This window comes from Hemiscyllium ocellatum, chromosome 17, assembly GCF_020745735.1.
Source record: "Hemiscyllium ocellatum isolate sHemOce1 chromosome 17, sHemOce1.pat.X.cur, whole genome shotgun sequence".
NCBI classification, from domain to species: Eukaryota; Metazoa; Chordata; class Chondrichthyes; order Orectolobiformes; family Hemiscylliidae; genus Hemiscyllium; species Hemiscyllium ocellatum.
In genome coordinates, this window is record NC_083417.1 from 20,193,690 (window position 1) to 20,217,122 (window position 23,433).

At 38.9% G+C, this 23,433-nt stretch overlaps 1 protein-coding gene across 2 annotated transcripts in view; it reads right to left on the reverse strand.

Moving 5' to 3' along the window:
- The window catches only part of crispld2 (cysteine-rich secretory protein LCCL domain containing 2), a 41,241-nt gene that overhangs the window by 2,158 nt on the left and 15,650 nt on the right, over nt 1–23,433 (reverse strand). For both annotated transcript variants that reach the window (XM_060837978.1, XM_060837979.1), the window contains exons 8-14: nt 14,370–14,430; nt 12,929–12,995; nt 12,120–12,253; nt 11,343–11,386; nt 10,415–10,487; nt 9,142–9,217; nt 2,944–3,077 (exon numbers count right to left, since the gene is read on the reverse strand). In XM_060837978.1, coding sequence (XP_060693961.1) covers nt 2,944–3,077; nt 9,142–9,217; nt 10,415–10,487; nt 11,343–11,386; nt 12,120–12,253; nt 12,929–12,995; nt 14,370–14,430 — 589 coding nt within the window. The remainder of the gene's footprint in view (nt 1–2,943; nt 3,078–9,141; nt 9,218–10,414; nt 10,488–11,342; nt 11,387–12,119; nt 12,254–12,928; nt 12,996–14,369; nt 14,431–23,433) is intronic.

Below are 23,433 nucleotides of genomic sequence, written 5' to 3' on the forward strand. Positions count from 1 at the left end.
TTCCAGAGTTTCCAGCATAATTCCTGAAAAGTGCGGTGACAAGAATCCAAAATAATTCAAGGCCAATGTTGATTTTTACAAAAACAGATTTATTTCTTCTCACTAACTTCACATTATTTGAAAGCCTATTTAGTTCTGTTTCTTTAACAAAACTATTATAGATTGCATGTTAACTGATTTCTTTGGTTTTCTCAGTCAGGTAACAGGATTTTTCTTTAAGATACATTCATGAGATGCAGCTATTGCTGGCAAGGACAACACTTATTATCCATCCTCAGTTTCCCCCTGAGGTGATGGTGATAAACTTCCTTTTTCAATACAACTGAGTTGCTTTCTAGGACATTTCATACAGTAGTTAAGAGTTGACCACATTGCTGTGGGTTTGGAGTCACAAGTAGGCCAGACATAGCAAGCTTCCTTCTTGTTACTTTAGTGAACCAGATTGATTTTGTGGCAATCAAATAGTTTTGCTGTCACCATAGAAACATAGAAAATAGGAGCAGGAGTATGCTATTTGTACCACTGAACCGGCTCCACCATTCAACATGATTTTGGCTGATCTTCTATCTCTTCCTATGCTGTTTTCATAATCCTTGATACCTTTAAGCTTCTAAAAGTTTGTTTCTTTCTTAAATATATCCATGGACTCTGCCTCCATAGCCTTCTGTGGTAGAGAATTCGACACAATCCTCTAACCACTGAGTGAAGAAAATCACCTCATCTGAGTCCGAAATGGTTTACCGCATATCCCGAGACCGGGACCATTTTCTTGGAATCCCCTGCCCAGGAGAAATGCCATAGGCAACAGTCACAGAGTTCTACAGCACACAAAAAGGCCTGCATCCAATCAGTCCACCCCTGTCAGAACCTTGTGAGTCTCAATGGGACTCCTTCTTGTTCCTGACATTCCTGATGAAGAGCTTATGCCCGAAACATCGATTCTCCTGCTCCTTGGATGCTGCCTGACCTGCTGTGCTTTTCCAGCACCATACTTTTCGACTCTGACTCTCCAGCATCTGCAGGCCTCACTTTCGCCGAGTTGCTCTTGTTCTTCTAAACTCCACAGAATACAGACCATGTCAGTTCAATCTCTTCTCTGATGACACATCTGTCCTCTCAGAAAGCAGTCTGGTAAAACTTCACTGCACTCTCTCAATGCCGAATTTCTTAGGTAAGGAGATCAAAACTGCATACAATACTCCAGGTGTTGAGACTAGCTTTTTATCCTGGCTTTACTTAATGAACTGAATTGAAACTCCTGGAGCTACCCTGCCTGGATTGGAATTCATCCCTGGTCAATGCTGGTCTTTCTGAATTTCGACCCCAATAACATACCATCATGTCACTGTACTCCTGAGAATTGATGACAGTCATGTGATTGTTTTGGTATATGCAGACTTCCAAAAGACATTTGATAAAGTGCCACAAAAGAGCAAAATCAAAGCCATGGAGAAATTGGGAGTGCAGCATGAATACAAAGTTAGCCTAGTGATAATAAACAGCAAACAGACAGGAACAGTTGTTTTGATTGGTTGGTAAAGAATCAGCTTCCCTTCTGCCTTCCCAGGCCATTATTTGGACATCTATACATTTTTAAAATTTATTCATTTGTGGGAGGTGGGCATCACTGGCTGACCATCATTTAGCCCTTGTTGCCTTCAGAACTGTTTGAGGAAGGGTCACTAGACTCGAAACATTAACTCTGATTTGTCTCCACACATGCCGCCAGATCTCCTCAGCTTTTCCAGTAATTTCTGTTTTTATTTGTGTTTTATTCATGTTAATGATATGGAATGATTCTGAGATGGAATTGCAGCTGGCAGAAAACTCAGATGGATTGTGAACCACGTGGAAGGTAGTGATGGATTCAAACTAGGGACTGACACAAAGGTTGACAGACTGAGTGGGCACATGAAAGATGAAATGTAATGCAAAGAAGCATAAGTGGAACATTTTAATAGGAAAGGTAATCCAAAAGGTAATCTAAAGGGAGTGCAAAGGCAGAGAGGGGGTGCATGTGCACATTTGTTAGAGATATCTAGATCAGTTGAGAAAGTGGTTAACAAGTAATCTGAGCATTACAAATAAGGACACGGGTATATATGCAAATAAATTATTGTAAACCTTCTAAAAATGCTACTTCAGCTTCAACTGGAAGACTATGTTTAATTCCAGGGTTCAGCATAGGAAGGATGTGATTGCATTGGTCTGGCTACATTAAAGATTTGCATAAATGATTCTGAGGATGAGAGATTTCAGCTACGTGGATAGATTGGTAAAGGTGGGGCTGTTCTCCTTAGAGGAGGTCAAGGAGGTGGGACTTTTGATCAAGGTTTTCTAAATTGGGAGCCTCTGGACAGAGCAGATTGGAAACAATTATGCATGTTGGTAGATGGATCAAGAACCAGAGGGCACTGACTTAAGGTGAGTCGCAAAACAGCTAGAGTTGACATGAATAAAAGCCTTTTTAACCAGCAAGTGGTTCAGATCTGGAATGCACTGCCTGAGAATTGGATGAAAGTAAATTCGACTATGGCTTTCAAATGGGAATTGGATAATTCTCTTGAGAGAATAAAAAAAATTGCACAATCTTTCCATGATGTGATCCTTCTATGACTTTATTTTAAAAAAAAACTTCTCCTCAAACAGCCACTCATTTATCCAGCTCAGACTGGTGGCGAGGTGTGGGGCAGGCTGCTGAAAGGACTGTAATGCTGAATTTCTTCTTTCTTTATTTGTCTAATTTATTCCTAAGATTTTGTAGCTTGGTATCTTGTATCTAGGATTGTGTGAAGTGGTGACTTTGCAACATTTTCACTGCATTTATGTGAGTACATGTGACAATAAACCTAACTCTAATTTTTTCCTACAAAACAGCCAAACCTTTAACAAGCTGCAATGGACAATTAGTTATAATGTGTCTTCTCTTTATCCGAAGCCTACCTCTCCGACTGAATTCCATTTTTGGAAGCTGCTGTGTATCGGTTCTTCTTTTCCACTGGTTTCACGTCCACAAGTCCCCCAATGTGGTTCTTAATCACACCAGCATGTACCGCTGTTCGACAGATACTGGATCTCTAGAAAATTAGCAGAAAAATGACATGAATCCTTCAGTGCAGCTCAAATCTTGACCGCATCTATATATGACAAAGATAAAACAAGCCTTCACATTAGAATGCACTCTCAGAAATAAAACTTTGTTAATGTCATTTATCTCTAACTATCTATTTCATGACTAACTGCGACAGGAAAACATTTATCAGTTTTAGCACAAAAATGGTGGTGGTTCTTATAAATTCCATTTCCAGTTTTCTTTTGCAGCAGTACTATTGAATCACTTTATCCTCTCAGTTCAGTTAATAGCTGAGATGGTTGTAGCTGTGTTGGAAACAGAAAGATAGTAGGAAATACAGTTGGTTTTCTTCAAATTGGCTGATAGAATGGGGGAGGGTGAATGAGAACTGAGGTGTCCTCATTCCAGATGGAAAAGATGCTGGTCATTTGACAATGACAAGGAGCTTACCACTGCCATTGAGTTGAAGCGAATGAATAATATTGTTACTGCGCACTGATAGATTTTATGCTTCATATCAACCAAAGCCAGTCTTAGACTGTGTACCACTTGCTACTCAATCCTTTGCAAACACTTTCTTACAGCAAGTACAAAAACCATTACTCCATCCCCTGAATCAGTGTTAAACTCCAGCTGATTCATGGCACCATCTGTGAGCCATGTAGTGTCAAGAATCACAGAAGCTAACAGGCGAGTCAACTTTGCAAGGCTAAGACCCACAGCATGTAGCTATTTAAACTGCTGCGCTACCAGATCAATCCATTTGTCTAAGCTTCTACTTGTGTGTATTAATGTAATTTCTGGACATCTGGAGTCCTTCTGCTGCCTACAGGGAGCAGTATGAATCTAGATGGAGCAGACTAAAGTTTCTCTTAATGTGCACTCTAATCCACCTATGTTATGCCTTCCTTATAACTCTGACCAAAAAGGAAGCACGTTTGCAATTAATTTGTTAGAAGTTACTCCCAGCGCGCAGAACAGTTCATTGATCACAAAAGGCTAGAAGAAGACAAAATATCTGTGTAGCTACTTTAGTTGAGCAAAGCTTTAAGCTTGGAAATTAGAACTCATAAAACCTAATTCTCTGCAAAGTCAGAAATGGAAGGCTAATTCTAACATGGAACTCCAGCTCAGAACAGGGCCTTTATTTCTAATTTGAATGTATTTTTTCTTACACTTGGTTATACTTTACTACATTAAAGGAAATACATCAATATAAAAGGCTGTTCAGTATTGCTGCAGAGATAGAAAATGGTTCTGAATATGAATTTTTTTACAGGACAATAAAGACTCTGCATTTAGCAAGTTGGGAAAAAGAGAGCGAATGGAAATGACAGGACAGATATGGGACTCAGGCCTAACATGAGGTAAGATGTGAACAGCAAAATTTCAGATGAGTCATCATTTACATGAAAATGCTGACTAACAAGCACAGAACTAATGCAGTCAAGTTGGGGAGTGTTGAAGACTTACATCAGTGTATCTGCAGCCATGAGACTGTGCAAAGGGTTGCAGTTGACAATGCTGCATCTGAGGAATTAAACAGCTTTGGATCTTGTTGGGATGAGAGGTGCAGCAGATGGGGGAGGTTTACATTAAGGTGCAATGGTGAAGGGGCATTCATGCCTGTTTCCTACTCACACCTACTGAGATTTTATCAGCATTGAAGGAGGATAAGACACCTTGCCTCTGCCTTCCAACACCAGATCCAAATACCAGTCTTCACAAGTGAATCCATTAAATTCCACCTTAAATGTAAAGTCACACCACTTTCATCATTATTAGTAGTAAGCATTTTGTAGCACTTCTGTCCTCCCAGATCATAACCATCCAAAATAATTGTTTTCTTCAATCACAGATTTACCTAACCAGTAAAAACTATAGGGTAGCTAAGGTTCCTAACTGTACAATGACAAAACAACCATAGCCTTCAGTCAGTAGGCCACCAGCCTGTATGTACTGCAATAAAAGTACTAGGCGTATCCTTAAAAATGTTACTACACTCAGGCTAGACAACATCAGTGTCTCATTGTTATTTTTCTATCTTGAGCACTGGTGAAGATGCTGTACTCCAAAGCTGGCAATGTTCCATCTGTCAGTCTTGATTTACTGCCACTGTATATGGCAGAGCTCTCTGGAGATGTGCAGGAATGCGTTTACTTTAGCCGTAGTCACATAATGTCTCCATAGATTAATGTGACCTGGTTTGTTGAAGAATCAGAAGGATTTATCACATCCAGGCCCTTTCCCTGAAAGCCTCATAAAGTTTGTATGATAAACTGGATAGCATCTTAACTCAAACACTTGGTTTTACAGTGACATCCCTGTCTTCTGCCATATTGTTGGGATCATTAAAATGATCTATTTAAAATGTCACAACAAATGCTTTTTAAGCATCAGAGTACATAAAAGAATTACATTCATGCAAGTATTACTCAGTTATAACACATTTACTGTTATAGTTACAAAACGTTAATGCATAGGCTGTGATTTTCCCTTCCCTGGAGGTGTTAAGAAGAGGAAAGATTGTTTACTTCTTATCTCTCTCCCACCCTTTCTTCTGCATAAAAAACATTTTCCTAGCTACCATCAATTCACTCGAAACATGAAGTCTGATTTCTCTCCAGATCTGCTGAGCTTTTCCAGCAATTTCTGTTTTCATTTCTGATTTCCAGCAGTTCTTTCAGTTTTTAAATAATGGGTTGAGTTGGCCCTGGAGAGAAACTCACATGCATTTCACTGTCTCACTACTGAAATTCTGGGCAAGAAAGACCATGGGCTTCTTGAATGGCCACCAATTTGGGTCCTTAGGTAGTCAACTAGTGGCCATTTAAGGGCCTCAACCCTTCACCTTGCAAATTACCTGCCTCCTTAGGAGGTGGTATAAGTGGCTACTCTTCTGGCTGAGAAAACATACAAGTCCTGCCTGCTATGTTTGATGGGGCTTGGGGCCTCCAGCTGTCTTATTCTGGAGGCACAGAGAGGGGGCAAAATCCCTGCCTCCGATCCCTTTGAACAAGCCTCTGCCTGTGATTCTGAAGAAGGGCTCATGCCCGAAACGTCGATTCTCCTGCTCTTTGGATGCTGCCTGACCTGCTGTGCTTTTCCAGCAATACATTTTCATCTCTGCCTGTGATCTGCCTCCTCACCACCCCATGTAAAGAGTATCATTAGATTTCCTCAGGAATAGCCTCAAATGGACACTTCATGAGCTTTTTTCTGGGCGACTGGGCACATTTTCTCATCAGTAGGGGTGGCATGTTAATTGTCATAATTACACTCAATGCTAAAGACAAACAGGGGAACATCAGCTCAGGGAAAGAAATAATACTTTTTTTAAGAAACTCTGTGTTTGGCATTTTCTGGATTCACCTGTAGTTCATCCAGACTGTAGCTGAACATACCAGCTGGCAATCTCAAAGTTCCAAGCCTGCTACACATGTCTAGTCAATGGGGCTACTCGGTCACAGCAGTGGAATATAAGTCAAAGAAATCTATGATCAAACCTCCAGTGCCTTTGTCAGATCACAGTTTGAGCACTGCGTCCAGTTCTGGTCACTGTGACACAAGAAACACTAAAGATAGTGTGGGGGGGGGGGGGGAGGGGGAGGTGGTGGTGGTGGTGGTGTTGGTACAGCAGTTAGAATGTGGAATGTTCAATTAAATGGAATAGTTAAGGCAAACAATGCAAATGCATTAAGGGAAGTAGTATGAGGGAGAAAGGAATTGGCAATTCTTCTGATAATTCTGAAGCAGGGAAATAGCAGATTCATGTGAAAGCTTGGACCAGCTGGGCCAGCCAGCCTTTTTCCCTCTGCTATCACCTCTATGTAATTGTACGAATGATGAAAATAAATCTGGAATTTAAATGACGACAAGAATTCACAGCTAGGTCCAAACTAATAAAACATCAATTAGGAACATTTTCTACGCACAGATGGTGGTGAACATACGGAAGAGTTTTCCAGATTTGCCAGCAGAAATCCCTGGGAATACTGTATGTGGCTATTACAAGGGGAGAATTTTCAGATCTGTGCAGAAGGATGAATTTTCCTGGGATGAATGACCATCCAAGTGTGCACTGTGAGGGAACAGTCAGCACAAAGCTGCACTGAATGATAATTTAATTTATCCAGTTGATCTTTGTGCCAGTATTTCCAGGAAAAAGCTGGATAGCTGACATGAACATTTATTTATGCATACCCCATGCTAAGAACAAGTACTTTGTTTTTCTCAAATCACGGCACAATAAGACTTACTGGGATTCATTTCTAATGTAGTGCATGGATAAAATGTTCACATAGTACTTACAGGTAAACCCATGTTTAAAATGTCTGTCTCATGCAGCTTTAATTGTCACAGGGTGAATTCAGTGAATGGCAAAACACATATTCCACCCACTTCCGGCCCCCACTTATACACCGTAGCTCTAATTCTTGCCTCATCATTTAATGCTTCTTTATAGCAATGCTTATTTGGTGTAATCTGTCCATGTGAAACTTTTACTGCTTTCCTTGTTCCTTCTTTACCCTTCCAGTCACATTAGCTTGCTTCCAACCTGATGGTCAAGTGATTTGCCCTTCATCTTTCTTTGAGTTCACAGCTGTGCTTGTGATTTTCTTTGGCAAATCACCACTTTTTGAATTATGTCTGAGATATGGTAAACCTTTCCTTTCATCTGCTCTGAAATGCATGTATTTTGACACATAATTAAGCAAGTCCTGTTAAAGCTGCTCATTAAGTGGAACACAGAAATTAACTCAGAGAACTTTGATGGTTATGTGTCTATAACTGAGACCAATGCCACTCTAGTCGTCCCTCTCAAAGTAAAATTGACCCTGTTGGCATTATCAGAATGTGTGATCATTCATGTGGTCTCCACATTCAAGCAATTATTTTGGTTACAGTTCTGGTTGTTTCATAGTAAAGTTATACAAGTGGAACAGAATTAATAATAAAATAGTATGAAGACATATTCCATAAAGGAACCTAGGCACCTCTAATGAAAGGGAGGGCTAATTAATCATGCACAGTCCTGAGGGCAACCAGTCTGCGAGCATAAGTGAAAGTGAGGAATGAGGTCTCCATGAATTACCACAGCCAGGAAGTGGACTCAACCCACTCTGTGTTGGTTTTATGCTGAACTCTATGCTCGGAAGGTAGCCAATTGAGCAAACTGACCTCCCTTCCCTATGAACCTAAAATAGACTTATACTAAGCCTCGAATTCTGAGTTTTTACATGATTGACTTGATATCTAAAGGAATTAAAGAAACCACAAAAGCTACTTCGATAAATTAATAAATCTAACGTAATCAAATGAATCAACTTTTACCATTAAGTTGCAAAAAGGAATTGTTAAAAAATATCAGAGAGATTATGGAAGTTTTTAGTCAGAAGTTCATTAGAGTTGGTTATTATATCAAAGCTCATTAGTATTATTGCCCATAAAATTATTTATTAAATTCGAAGTTTGGCTTGTCTATTTCTACACTGATAGGCTTCATTTCCTATTCTTTAATGAGTTTTTTGTGGCTTTGTTCTAACTATGATCCAGTAATGTGATTGTTGAGTCTAATTCCAAATGTTCCTTTACATTGAAAAGTGGTTCCTAGGAGCAAAATAAGAACAAAAGGATCTAGAAAACAGAACACCATGGAATGAATGAGCACCAAAACCGCAACTTGTCATCAAACAGAAAACTAAACTGAGAAAGAGGTTAAACCCCAGGAGATCGTGAGCTTTCTGTGGTGAATGAAACAACCACAATAGAAATTTCCTGCACTGAGTTTTCTTTTTCTTATTGTTATTATCCAGCTTTTAGAAACACTGTTATGACATCAATGGAAGTATTGTACTTAATGAACAACAGAATAATCAACAAAGTTTTCATTTGGATGAACAAATTTTCTTTTCTCAATGGATGGCACATTGGATTAGTGTCAGGCATTGCAAACACAAAGGTGGCACCTTGGCTTCCAGTCTCTATGCTACTGCTTGATCCAAACGCATCTTTTTTCGAGCCGAATCTCGGCAACGCACAGCATGCAGGAAGCAATAAACACTTACGTCAGAATAAATCTTGTTACCGATGACACGTGCCCAGAAGGGAAACTCCTCCAGACAGTTTGGTGGGCAGTTAATCCTGAGAATCAAACAAATTAGTCTACACTTCAGAAGTTCACAATAAAACAGTTACCATAGAAATTAATTATCAATTTATCAATACAAGCTTGTAACCGCAAGTATAATAGTGATGTAAAAAATACTCAAATTAAATAAATATGCTCAATACTGAATCTAGTTTCTATGAAGAGTTTATCTGGAATGGAAGGATGATGTAAAAGGAACAATAGAAAGTGACAAGTAGAAACAAGGACAAAGGCTGTTCTATTCCACTTAGGATCTGTAAATGGGTTGTGTCTGTTTGAGGAGAAAGTGAGGTCTGCAGATGCTGGAGATCAGAGCTGAAAATGTGTTGCTGGAAAAGTGCAGCAGGTCAGGCAGCATCCAAGGAATAGGATATTCGACGTTTCGGGCATAATTCCTGAAGAAGGGCTTTTGTCGAATCTCCAGTTCCTTGGATGCTGCCTGACCTGCTGCGCTTTTCCAGCAACACATTTTCAGCTCTGTGTCTGTTTGACTATGCATTACAGTCAAGCTGCAGCATTCTACTGGTGCCTGAGCTCATAGGATTGCAGTCTTCATGTTAAATAGTAAAACCAAATCCTGAGGAACCTCAATTATCCGAAGGACTCACGCAGGGAGTATTTTGTTTGGTTAATCAAATGCCAGATAACTGAATTTCAGATAACATTGTTTAGCCTAGCATCGGGACCTTACAATCTTGCCAGGTAATTCGATACTTGAATAATAGAATGCTAGAAAATCGAGGTTCCTCTGTGTATTACAGTGAGTGGTATGACTTCCACACCATTGTGTACTGATCTGGCAACCTTAAAAGGATAAATGGGTATACATAAGAAAAGTGAATGTCCAGCTTTTCAGGAAAATCTTAGCCAAAGTCAGCAAAATTTGATAAAACAGATTGATTTTGGGAAGTTATGGAGCTAGAACTGGAGTGAGAAAAGATGCAGGGCAGGAGTTCAGGGGAATGGGACTGAGCCTGTAGAATTACAATCACTGGATACTTTGATTGTTCTCCCAAACACATTACAAAGCCCAGTCGCTGAGGGAGACACTCGTGACTTAGAAATAAATGTAATTCTCAGTTAAGAAATCTCAGGTATGTTTCAACAAAGCATCATTGTATAATCTATTAGTTTAAGTGATATTTATGAGTTTATGGGAAAAAGAATCTGCTGAAGCTGAACTGTCTTACCTGGGACAATGTGTAGCTGGTTTTCTGAATGGACACAGTTCAGCCACTGTAGTGTAACAGTCAACTGTCTGAGCTAGCAAAACAAAATAATTATTTTATATTCAGTGCATGCTTTTAAAGATTGTCATCCTGCAGTCATCAGGACAAATGCAAGGATCCCAACATTCAATGGGAACAACAATTTATGTTACATGCGAAATAGGAAGCTTGGTTTGCAAATGGACTCTGATCAAGTCATTGTCCTTAAAAATGCATCAAGGAACAACTGCCACAAATATTTTATTTAAATTCATAAAAGACAAGTGAACTTTGGTCAAGAACATGCTGTGCAGAATGCACCAAGAGAACAGTATCCGCCCAAGCTTCTGCTTAATTGAAATGGTTCAATTCCTGGACAAAGACACTGGGGTGGCACAGTGCCTCACAGCGCCATGGACCCCAGTTTGTTTCCACCATCAGGCAACTATCTGTGTAGAGTTTGCACATTCTCCCCATGTCTGTGTGGGTTTCCTCTGGGTGCTCCAGTTTCCTCCCACAGTCCAAGGATGTGCAAGTTAGGTTGATTGGCCGTGTTAAATTGCCCATAATGTCCAGGGATATGCAGGCTAGACGGATTAGCCGTGGAAATACAGAGTTACAGGGATAGGGTAGGTCTGGGTGGGAAGCTGTTTGGAGGGAAATGTGGACTCAATGGGCCAAATGGCCTGCTTCCATACTGTAAGGATTCAATAATTCTAAATACCTTTTGTCTGCAGAGGATTGTCCCTGCATTCGTATATATGCAGGTTCTAACAAGCATGGATGTGCGACATTGTGAGACCAACAAATTATCTTAAATCAGTTGTTATTGTCACCACTTAAAGTGATGGTTTTACCCAATAAAATAAAACATCTTGAATCATATGAAAAGTTGAAAAACTGAACTTACTAGTCACTTTGGATACACTAAATCCATTTGCTGACTTGAATTTGCTGTAAATAATACCATGTGGAGATTAGTGATGGATCTTGAAAATCAATAATCAACATTAATATCATACTTTCTACCTCAATTAATCCAATTTCATGCAGCATATTGGAATACAACCAAAACGAAATGCCAAAAAAAGTGTTAAGTAACCATTTATCCAGCGTTTCCAGAGATTTTGACAATGAAAAGGCAAGCAATTGGAAGAACTGCACAATATTGTGTCCAAAATCTTTTGTTTGTTAATGATGTACCAATTAAATAAAAACAATTTTTTTGTACTTTAACATGTTTCCATGGCAATAGATTAAAAAGTTAATTTCTTTCATCTTATCTTCTGACCTATCAATGTGATTTTTTTTTCCATTTAATGCCATAATACACTAAATGTGTACTCATGTCAGATAGATCAAGGTGCACTGTGATTTTTTAAAATCAATCCTTATCTAGTCTGCTTACTTTGATGTCCAATAAATGAATACACTGCAAACACCAATTACATAGCATTATACAGAACTTAAAATATGAAAATAGCTGGTTGTCTAACCACTCCTTTTTTAGTGTCTGTCCTCCAAATAAGCAGTAATTCCAAGCCACTTCATTTTATAATTTTAATTTTTGTCTTTACTTCTACAGGTCTTGAGAAAATTAAAATATCTGGTCAACCCTGGTTGATTTATACAAAACTGTTGAGTCAGTAAATATCTCCTTTGTGTTGAATACTTTGGAAACTCTCACCTTAGAGACTGAATACCATTTCGAGAAGATTTGACAAAAAATGGGATTTTTCCTCTTCGGGTGATATCCACAAGCCCGCCTGCTTCATTACTGATAATCCCTTGGTGAATTGCAGCCCGACAAATACTGGATTGCTGTGAACAGGCAAAAGAAATGTATTTTCCATCTGCTGCGTGACTAGACTAAGCACAGGAAAGTGACAGGCCTATAAAAGGAACCATCCAGTTCCAATAAACTCCATCAGGAGGCTGCGGGAATGACACAAACTTGGCTGGGACTCACTGCCTTAAGTCAGAGATTCCAAAATGGTCCAGTTAGGATGCAACCATCGACTGTGCCCAAAAAGGACACCAGAGAAAATGGAAACACCAAACATCAGATGTCCCCGCACCATAGCCTTCCCATGGGATCCGGCATTGCTCCTACTGGAATAGCCCACCTGGAGTTCCACTGGGAAGATGAAATTAATTGTTGAAAACTACATTTATAAGTACCCTCCTTACAAAGGAGATGGGTAGGAGTGAGGGGGAGAAGGAGAGAAGCAACCAAGACATTCCATAGGACTTCTAGAGCATGGAGAGTGGCAGGCTCACTTTGCTACCAACTTGGCTGCATAGACCACTTCCATTTGAAGTGGAGTGGGCGAAAATAGAGTTCCACATAATCAGACACCTACTTCTCCTTGCCCTACCCATAATCCTTGGCGGGGTCAGCGGGAGGAGTAGGCACATCCCAGGAAAGGATTCTCTATGGATTTGTAAAGTGATGTTGTTTAACATATCAAAATAAACTAAGAGACGATCCCTTACCGTTTCATAATAGAGGGTTCCAATCACTTTCGCCTTTGATGATTCACAATATCTTGGGCACATATACCTAAACAACAAGAACTGCCTTAATCAATATTTCTACACTTAGATACAACATGGAGCATTTTGAAATTAAACAAATGAATTGATCAACAGGAACTTTAAACACAATTAATTACAATAAATGTCCTCGCTGCCTATTTAAAAATTCATAATGTCTAACCTTTGCTGATGTAAAAAACTTCTAAATTGGCAAATAAATGTTTTGGCATTTAGCACAGCGCAATTGTTAATGACAACACCAACTAGTCTATAGCTAACCTTCTTTTAAATGTTTTATTATCCAAGTACAAAAGTAGAACTGGCACAAGTATGTGAAAAATGACAGATATATTTATGTTACAAATCTACAAAACACTCAAATGATTCGAATGTAGTCCATCCATTTGTGAGGTATCTTTCTGAGTTTTGCAACTCCTACTAAAAGAATCTCATTCTCTAAATACTACAAGTCAGCTTTCTCTTGAAAAGGAGAATTTTTTAATGATTTATGATTTTGTTATGATGACAAAGTAATGTTTCATGACATTACTAATTATCTAGTTGTGTCTTGTAATTACACGACATAATGGTCCATTGGAGAGATATCCTCTTTGCATCAGGATCGCCACTTAAATCCCTTAACTTGCTGCTCAACCCTTTGACAAAGTGATCCAGTTATGACTGGGTAATGATTAGACATAGATGGCTAAATCAAGTTATTTTAATGGTCAGGCCAAGTTCTTGCCAAAGGTATGCAACATATTGGAAAAACCAACAGCCAAAGATAATGGAGTTAAGAGTTTTTTTTATTCATTCCCTGACTAGGACAACATTTATTGCCTATCCCTAATTACCAAGAGGGCAGTTAAGAGTCAACCACATTGCTGTGGATTTGGAGTCACATGTAGGCCATCCAGGTAACAGCATCAGTTTCCTTTCCTAAAGGACATTAGTGAACCAGATGGTTTTTTCTGATAATCAACAATGGCTTCATGGTCATCATTAGACTCTTAATTCCAGGTTTTTCCTTAAATTCAAACTCCATCATTTGCCATGGCAGAATTCAAATCTGGGTCCCCAGAACATCAGCCTGGGATTCTGGATTAATATCCTAGCGGTAATATCACTATTCCATCACCTACCCATTGAGATTGCTTAACTTCAAATATTTAGTGTTTAGTTTTTCCGGGATTGCAGTTGTTGATGTGGTAAGGTCTGCTCTAATCCTCTTGAACTACTGAAATGAATTTCTAACACCTTACTAATGTACGTATTTGGAATCTAGTTCAGGAATCTCATGCTTGGTATACTTGTCTATTTTGTACCCTGGGAATTCATTCATTGGAAATACAATAATAACAGACAGAAATAATGCAGAAGTAGGAATCAACAACACTACCTGTTACATGTTGTTCCTTTGCATCTATCTCTCATTTTAGTTTCGCACTCGATGACTTGAGCTGAAAAGTAGAAAGGCAGTCAAATTTTATATGATGCTCTGAAAGCAACGTAATGTAAGTCAAACAGGAACTGAAAGCTGGCACATTTAACATTGGGTTGTGCTGGTGAATCTACGTCAAATCTTAGTAAAATCATTCTTGCTACAAGGTGCTTTGAATTGAACATTTTAGGAAAGATGCTGTGTCAATTGATTAAGCACTACAGTCATTATGTTGCTGCCTGACTGTGAGAAAATCCAAAGAGAAAGATGAGTTTAAAATGTTATGGCAGGTTTCATTAAAAGAGATTCTAGGTAACTAGAAAAGGGTGCATAAAATTATGAAACAATGAGACAGGGTACTTAGAAATTGACCATTATTTTAATTCCAAGATACAAGAGACATAGATACGATATGAAATTACAGAATGATTACAGCACAGTCATGTCTGTACTAGCCTTCCCAAAGGAGCACTTTACTTAGTTTCACTGTCCTGCCTTCTCTTATAGCCTTGTACATTCTTCCTTTTCGGATAATAATCCAATTCCCTCTTGAAAGCCTCGACACCACACTCGCATTACATTTCGGATCCTGACCCACCTGTTGCGTGATAATGTTTTTCCTTACGGCACCATTGCTTCTTTTGCTAATTACTTAAATACTGCGTCCTCTTCTCAATCCTTTCAATACTGAAAATCATTTCTTCACCACCTACTTTGTCTATACCTCTCCATACAGTCTCCTCTCAACCTTCCCTTCTCCAAAGAAAACAGACCCAACTTCTCCAATCTACTGACAGAACTGAACTGAACTGAAACACTAGAGATTGAGGGTACACAGCAAGCGAAACTTTGTCCACAAATCAAAGCGCGGCTGTGGAAATAACCACCAGAGACAGTAACTGAAGCAGAGATTTTGCCAACATGTCAGAATTAATAAAGTAAATGATTGAGACACGCGAACATGATGAATGGATGGCATTTGGAAATATAAGCAACAGAACATGCCAAGATCTATCATGCCAATCAGTTCATGTATTGTACTTTGTCGCTATTCTAGATTTGCCCTGTCTTTTGGTGAGGGCTGTCTAATTGATTCTGCAAAAATGAAAAAACATACTTTACAGCGACAACTTGAACAGTTTTACATTGCACTACCTGATGAATAATCAGTTGGAACGAACTGCCTACCCCATTGCAGAATCCAGTGTCAAAAATTCAACAGAACAAAAACTGGGCAGTTTCTATGAATGGGCAGATAGATTAGATTTTTGAAAAAAGCAATTAGTTTATTTTACCTTGTTACTGCCCTGTTCATGTTGATGAATCACAGAATTGTTACAGCATAGAAAGAGACCATTCGGCCCAACATGCCTGCGCATTCTGTTACCCAATGTCAAACGCCTGCCTTTTCCCTAATCCCTGAACAACAGATTTTTTTAGAATTAGAATCCCTACAGTGTGGAAACAGGCCCTTTGTCCCAACAAGTGCACACCGATCCTCCGAAGACTAACCCACCCAGGCCATTCTCCTAACTGATAAACTACACTATGGGCAATTTAGCATGGCCAATTCATCTGGCCTGCACATCTTTGGATTATGGGAGGAAACAAAGGACCCAGAGAAACCCACACAGACACAGGGAGAATGTGCAAACTCCACACAGACAGTCGCCCAAGGCTGGAATCAAACCCGGTCCCTGGCGCTGTGAAGCAGCACCTGTAATCAATGAGCCACCGTGCCAAATTAAGTTCTGACCAAATAATCATCCAATGCCCTCTTAAGTGCCTGAATTCAACTTGCCTCCACTATGTATTTAGGCAGTGCATTCTATACCCTAACGACTCGTTGTGTGAGAAAAGTCTTTTTTCCTCAAATCACCCTTGCTTCGTTTGCATGTCACCTGAAGCAATGGAGACACAAAAGTCAGCCACATCGTCATGTTTCCGAGTGCTGAACCACACCACTTTTACAATGTTTTTAAGCTGTTGACCTTGTAGGAAAGACTGCAGGGCATAATTTTGGTGTATTTTGGGTACCATCAGATGACTAGGCAATTTGTGAACAAACAGTCATTCTCAAGATATTCCATCTGTTCTGGCTGCAGGCAGTAGGAGTGTGAAGAGATCACTGCCTCTCATTACATTCACCAAATTACAAGTTTAGGTTTGTGCACCTAATTGAGCCTTACATAATTGATAATATTTGACCAAATTAAGCCATTCATAACATAGCCTTCATTTGTACAAAGCTTCTTTGATCTGCAAATAATTCCACGGTGCAAATTCTAATGTGTCTCTTAACTGTATGCTGTAATACAATAAGTCACGCAAAAAAATTCCACATTATCACACACTCTATGGAAGTGTGTATAGGAAATAAAATATATTTAGAGCCACAACATTTTGTAAGAACAAATGATGGCTAATGACAAAACAGACCAGAAAATATAAATGAATTTACATAAACAATAGTTAGGATCAGAACACTAACCCATTATGTAAAAAGTACCTTCCAAAAGGCTATATTTATTTTAATATCAGGAAAAGCTTAGCCACATGCCTCCACCATTTGTCATAAGATTTCTCTGTTTTGTATAAGGAGTTTTTGATGATTTTGCTCCGGGGTTTCTTGTAGTCTTTTAAACTTGAATCACTGTCTCTACGACACATTGTGTAGCTGTTAATAGGGCAAGGGGATAAATATTGGGTTGTCAAGTGCAGACCAGGCAGACTTATTACTCTCAGCAAACTGGGGATTCAACAAATAATCACATTCAAAGTCAAATGCCTTATTTTCAACCTTATTTTCACTCTAAGTTAATCTATTTGACTCAGAAATGCCAATGGTTCCCAGCCAATCTGAAACTCTCTGCAGAACGTCTTGGATCTTCTTGAAAATAGTCCATTAATGGCATTGTATAACAAACTGAACCCAAACTGACTTGGCCCTAGAACAGGGGTTCCCAGACAATGGCTTGAGACCTCCCATAGGTCAAAGGCAGTTTCTGTGATCACAGGTATTCCACACACCCCCTCCCCCGCCCCCCAAGGAGACAGTGGAAATGAGATCCTAGCAGGGCAGTAATGGACTCACTGGCAGCTTCAAACTAAATAGGGTGGGATAATGTTGATCCATAAACACCCATGAAATAATTGTAGTACTGAGTGTTGTGCAGACCAGGGTCAGTATGCACCATCAACTAAGTTCTGGTAGTAAAGCGTAACTCAGGTACCTGTTGATGACTGTATGGGGTTTTAAACAGGAGGCTGTGCAGAGAAGTTGGTTGGCGACTCGGTTTCATAAGGAAAAAGCAAAGGGAAACTGGGGATGGGGAAATGGGTTACAGTCTGAGGGCTGGTGGCAGGTGAAAGATGGGCTGATTACTCTGGGTGTGGTGTGAATTATTGAAACATGCATGATTCGTTGGTGTCGCGACAGGGTAAAAACTGTGAGATTGTTTGGAAATGTCCAGGACCAGAGGGCATAATCTCATAGCAAGGGATTGCCCAGTTAGGATAGGGGTGAGGAGAAATTTCTTCTTCCAGTACACCTGTGAAATTCTTTACTGCAGAGGACTAGTAACGCTGGGACATTAGCATATTCCAGACTGAGATAGACGGATTTTTAATCAGTAAGGGAGTTAAAGGTCAAATGGGGAAAAAGCAGGAAAGTGGAATTGAGGATTATCAGATCAGCCATGATGTCACTGAATGCTGGAGCAGACTTGGTGAGTCGAATGGCCTTCTTCTGCTTCGATGTATTACGTTGTGATGGCCTGGTCAAAGGCCTTCCAAACCAAATCAGCAAAAAATGCTGAAATGTAAGAGATTAGAATCAGTTAGCCCGACACAGCAACCAGAGAGCATGGTGGCAAACAGAAGGAAAGGCTGAGCTATGAGCTCAGTGTTCTGTTTTGTGATGTGAGCTTATGAAAAAAATGTGAGAATAGGAGGAATTATAAACTCGAATTGCAAATGGGGTGATGACAGGCTTTAAAGAGCTGAAGCCTGGGTTAGGAGAAAAGGAAATGGAGACGGCAGGGAATAGACAGTAGAAGTAGTTCGGAGGGTGAGAGTCTGTCATTCTTGACTGATAACGAAATCCTTGAATGATTACAACAAAGCCCTTTGGGTCTGACCCTACTGTCTGCAAGGGCAACTCAACTATAACCCCTCACCTTTTGCCCACAGTTTTTGTCTTCAGATGCTAATTGAGTTCCCTCTTGAAATTCAGGATTGAATCTGCCTCCAAGACACTCTCAGCCAGTTCATACTGGATCCTAAACATTCACTAGACCAACAGGTTTATCCTCATATCACCACTTTTTATTTTGTCAAGCGTCTCAAATCTGTGTCCTCTGGTCCACAGCCCTCCAACACTAAGAATAAACATCTCTTTCTCAGCTTTCCCTCATAATTGAGAAGAGATTCTCTGAGGGGAACAATTCTAGCTTCTCCAATCTATCCTTGTGTCTGAACTCCCTCATCCTTGGACATAAATCTTTTCACCTTCCTCTGTAAACCCTTCAAGCTTTCCTGAAGAAAGGTAAAGAGCCTAGAAAGTCGACAAAGAATCACAGACATCTCTTTCCATTAGAGAGAGACAATTGATTCTGTATAGTTTGAAAGTAGCCACTCTGCAAGCATGAGATACAGTGCCCAGCATTGGACACAATGCTGCAGGCGGTTCCCTGGCACCCCTTCCCTCTTATTCTCTTATGTCACTTCCTTCAACTAATAAAGAAGAAAGAGAAATGTTTTTGGAAGAGTTACTGCAGTACTTTCACAGATGGCAAAGATTGTCTTAAGTAATGCAAAGAACTCTAAGTTGATTTTACTGAGTGCAGCTAATTTCAGATATTTAAAAATAACAAAGAAATTGGAAAAAAGGATAAATTAGTAAGTTATAATATTTATTTGATTCACAGTTGTCTATTTGAAAATGTGTGTGAAACTCCATTTTCTTTGCATGTAATGGTATCTAGCTCAGCTGTTTTCCAAGCTACAGCATTATCCCTTTATTAAGCTTCAATTTAGTTTACTTGAAAATTTTCAGCAAATATGTCAATGTTTCGTTTTCCCACAAGACAAATATTTCTAATTTTAATCTTTGTCTTCCCGAACTATTTATGTGTCTACAAACACATGTGATTTTGAACTACTGACTTCTTGTTTTTTAAATCAGGGCTGTATTGCAGAAACTGAGATTAATTTAACCAATTTTACAAACAGGCGTCTTTTCAAGTTATTAAATTATGAATACTGCTTTTCTCTGCTGACAATTGTGAAAACTGGTCAAGTAAATTATTTGAATATCCTCTGGTTCATAATCTGAGATTGTCACTTGGTAATTGGCACTTTTAACTTCATAACCATAAGAGGGAATCAATACTCTACAGGGTAGATAAGAACAAATAAGAAGTGAATGTCATGTGATTATAATAATTTAAATTTCTAAGTTGAGTGTCAGAAAATGTGAATAAAACAGTGTTTTTCTATTTTTAAAAAATGACCAAATTATATTTCGCTCATTGCAACAGTATTGTGTTATACAGAGTAGGTTAACAACAGTTGACAAAGTGTTTTACCATCTAATGGTTTCTATTGTTTTAACAGTTCTGAATTTATTAAGGATGCAAGTTCTTTAATTTTGTCATATTTCTATTAGTTTAAATATAAAGCCTGTAGGTGTTTTTGCTTATGTTTAAATGTTAGAAATACAGGAAATCTTTTGTTTGAAAATCAAATGTATATTTTAAACTAAAGATGAGTAGCCCAGATTAACTTAAGTTGAAATTTGTTTGGCAGAATTCATACGCATGTCATTAAATAAGTCATATTTTGCTTTAAAGATCACTGTGCAGACTTACTTGGACCTAAATTGCTGCAAATTTAATTAACTCCACAGGAAACATTTTCCACTGTTAATAAGCAAGAAATTAATTAATAAAGGGAGTTTGGAGAATCACACAGTTACAGGGCTATGTCCTTTTATGGTGACCAGATTGAGAAATTGTTTCCTTTCCAATTTGGTCATGATTCTTTAAATTTACTTGCTATCTACCCAGGTCTGGAGCTGGTACGAAACTGAGCACATCCTTTTCTGCATTGTTTTTGTTGTAGAGGGCTTAGCTTCTGTACGTCCATGAACAGTGTGATTTTTTAAAAAGCCTCCTTTATCACTAAACAACCACTTTCACTAAGTTGTCATGCTGTGCATAAAGGTATTGTAATTTATTGATTCAAATCAATATTTAGCAACTGCATTCTGCAAGTGACAGAAGAATATCAGAAAGTGAACAACGGCATTGTGTAGCATGCAAAGTAAACCATTTAAAGTTTGTCCAGAAGAGGTGCAATTGATTTTTCAGACTTTATTATGAGTGATTGTGATTTTCAACATTGACAGTGACAGGGCACCGCTGAAAGCATTTCTTGCACACGATGGCAACTCGATTGAGTCACAGAACAGACTTTGCCAGAAAAGGTATCGATTTATGCAGCAGATCCAATAGTATTAACACAAATGATTGGTAACCAAAGAACAGATAAATCAGAAAAGCATCAAACAACACTTTGAAGAATGATCAAAAAGGAAGGATTGAAACATTAAGTTTAGAAAATGCCTGACTAGTTAGCATAAGTAGTGGACATGGCAGAGGTTCAAGTGGAATATCTTGACGATATTGAAAGTGGACCAAAGAGTGGATGTGAAGTTATTAAATGAAGCTTCAATCTTGTTCCAGTTTTTTTTTTCAGTTTCACTGCTCCTACTGTGCAAAAGGTCCTGTGTTCTGAAAAGTGTAAGCAATTTTATCTGCAAGATATTAAACTTACAAAGCATCTCTCTAATTAGCGTAACCTGGATTGTGGTCAAAAAAGGAAAATAAGGAGGGATTTAGGAGAATGAACAGAAATAAGAACAACAACAGATAACGCAGCTTGAAACAAGACAAGTACTGAATCACTGTGAGAGCATAACATGGCAATGTGAAAATAAATAAAGGGAGTAACTAAAGCAGAATAAAGAAAAGGCAGTCCAGGAACAACAGAAATGCATTAATAACATTGAAGGGGGTAGCAGAAGATGGACAACATTCAGGATAACAGTAATTAGCTGATTAGATTCATTACTATTCAGTATAAAGCAGTGCTTCCCAAAGTTCCTTCCGTTTTCACTCTGTTTTAATGAGTTGCACTTGACATAACCCCCGATGGAAAATTGTTAGGAGGGTGCCACAAGGTAAGTTGCTAAGCAGGGTGGGGATTCAAAGAGCAGCATTAAAGGTCCAAAGAAACTTCTAAGACACACACCATTTGCAGGCTCTATTGGTGTCAGTGATAGGGCCTCACAGCTCATTGATTTAATGGCCAAAGGCAAAAATAAAGTGCTTGTTTAAAGGGGCCTCATAATCAATCATGGGCTGTCAAATCAGTATCCACTCCCAACCTACTGCAGCCTACTCCAACTTCTCATCCCAAGGCACGAAAGAGGGTCACAAGCCACAGTGTGGGACTCCTTTTTAATAAGTGGTAAATATCAAAAGCCAGAAAGTAATGTATCAATGGAAGGTTGCTCCAAAACCAGTCTAAAATGAGGTCTAATTAACACAGAGGACAATTGGATCTCTTTTATAACAAATAAACATAATCAGATCAAAATCAATCTAAAAGAAGGTGGTACAGAGCTCCTTACTTTTCCTGAAATGCTTGTAGGCAGATTACTGATGTCATTGGAGTTCAACAATGGTAGCTATTCCAGTGCTGACAGAGAACAATAAATGTTTAAAGTAGATGTTAGGAGAGAGTATTCAACACAATGAAGTAATTTTAATCATCTTGATTTGTCTGGTTAAATAGTTAATAAGGTGGATACAATGAGGGAAGAACACCATGGGAACTACTGGTTTAATAAGGAACAGGGGGGCTAAGGAATACAACTGTGAGGTATACAGGTACTCAGGGGCTGAGAGGTGAAATAAAGCTGGTCGAACCTTTAGGGAAGATCCCACAATTCCAAGCTGGGGAAAAAAGGCAGCAAATATTTTAAATGATCTGCTCTGAAAAATATGGAATTGCAGAAAGTTACAGGATAGAAGGAAGCAAGCTGTCTGTGCTAGAACATTAAATATCCTCCCTATTTACTCGATCACAACCAGTGATAAATTTGAGCACCTCTATTAAATATCCTCTTAACCATTTCTGCTGCAAGGAGAACAATCCTAGCTTCTCCAGGATCTCCACTTGGCTGAAGTCCATTATCCATATGAAAACAAAGAAGAGCTCTGATGAAGAGTCATCTAAACTCGAAACATGAGCTTGCTCTCTCTCCAGGGATGCTGCCTGACTCACTGTGATTTCTAGCATTTTTTTTGTTCTCAGAACAGATTCCAGCATCTGCAATTACATTCCCTCATCTATTTCCATTTGGATAACTTTTTTCTACAATATGTCCAAGAATTTGACATCCTTCTGAAATAGTGTGGTGCCCAGAATTAAACACAATATTCCCATAAGGCCTCACAATGATTTATGAAGCTTTAGAGCAATCGCTTTGCCCTTGTATCTCCTGTTTCTGTTTCTAAACTCCAAGGATTACGCATTCTTTTCAAAGCGGTCAGACAACTTCACAGTTTAAACATTTCAAGATGAACACATGATTGAAAAACACTGGGAACTGTTACATAATAATGACTAGAAAGCAATAACTTGTGCTTACTGCAATGAGAATGAGAAAAAAATTACTGAATATTATGGAAGTGCTGAAAGGTTGACATGAGAGGAAAGAGGATGCAATAAAGAACATGTGAAAAAAACAGTGACCAGCAAATGAAGGCAGGAGTATGAAACCAAAACTAAATAAAGATCAGCATAGTCAAAGGAGGAAAGCTGACATTTCTGAGTACTAATAAATAATAACAATGTTTGTGTTTCTTTACTATTTATAAATATAAGACGCTGACAAGCAACTACAAGGTCCCTATCCTAAGGGTCCTTGAAGCCATCTCCATAGAGGTTCCTA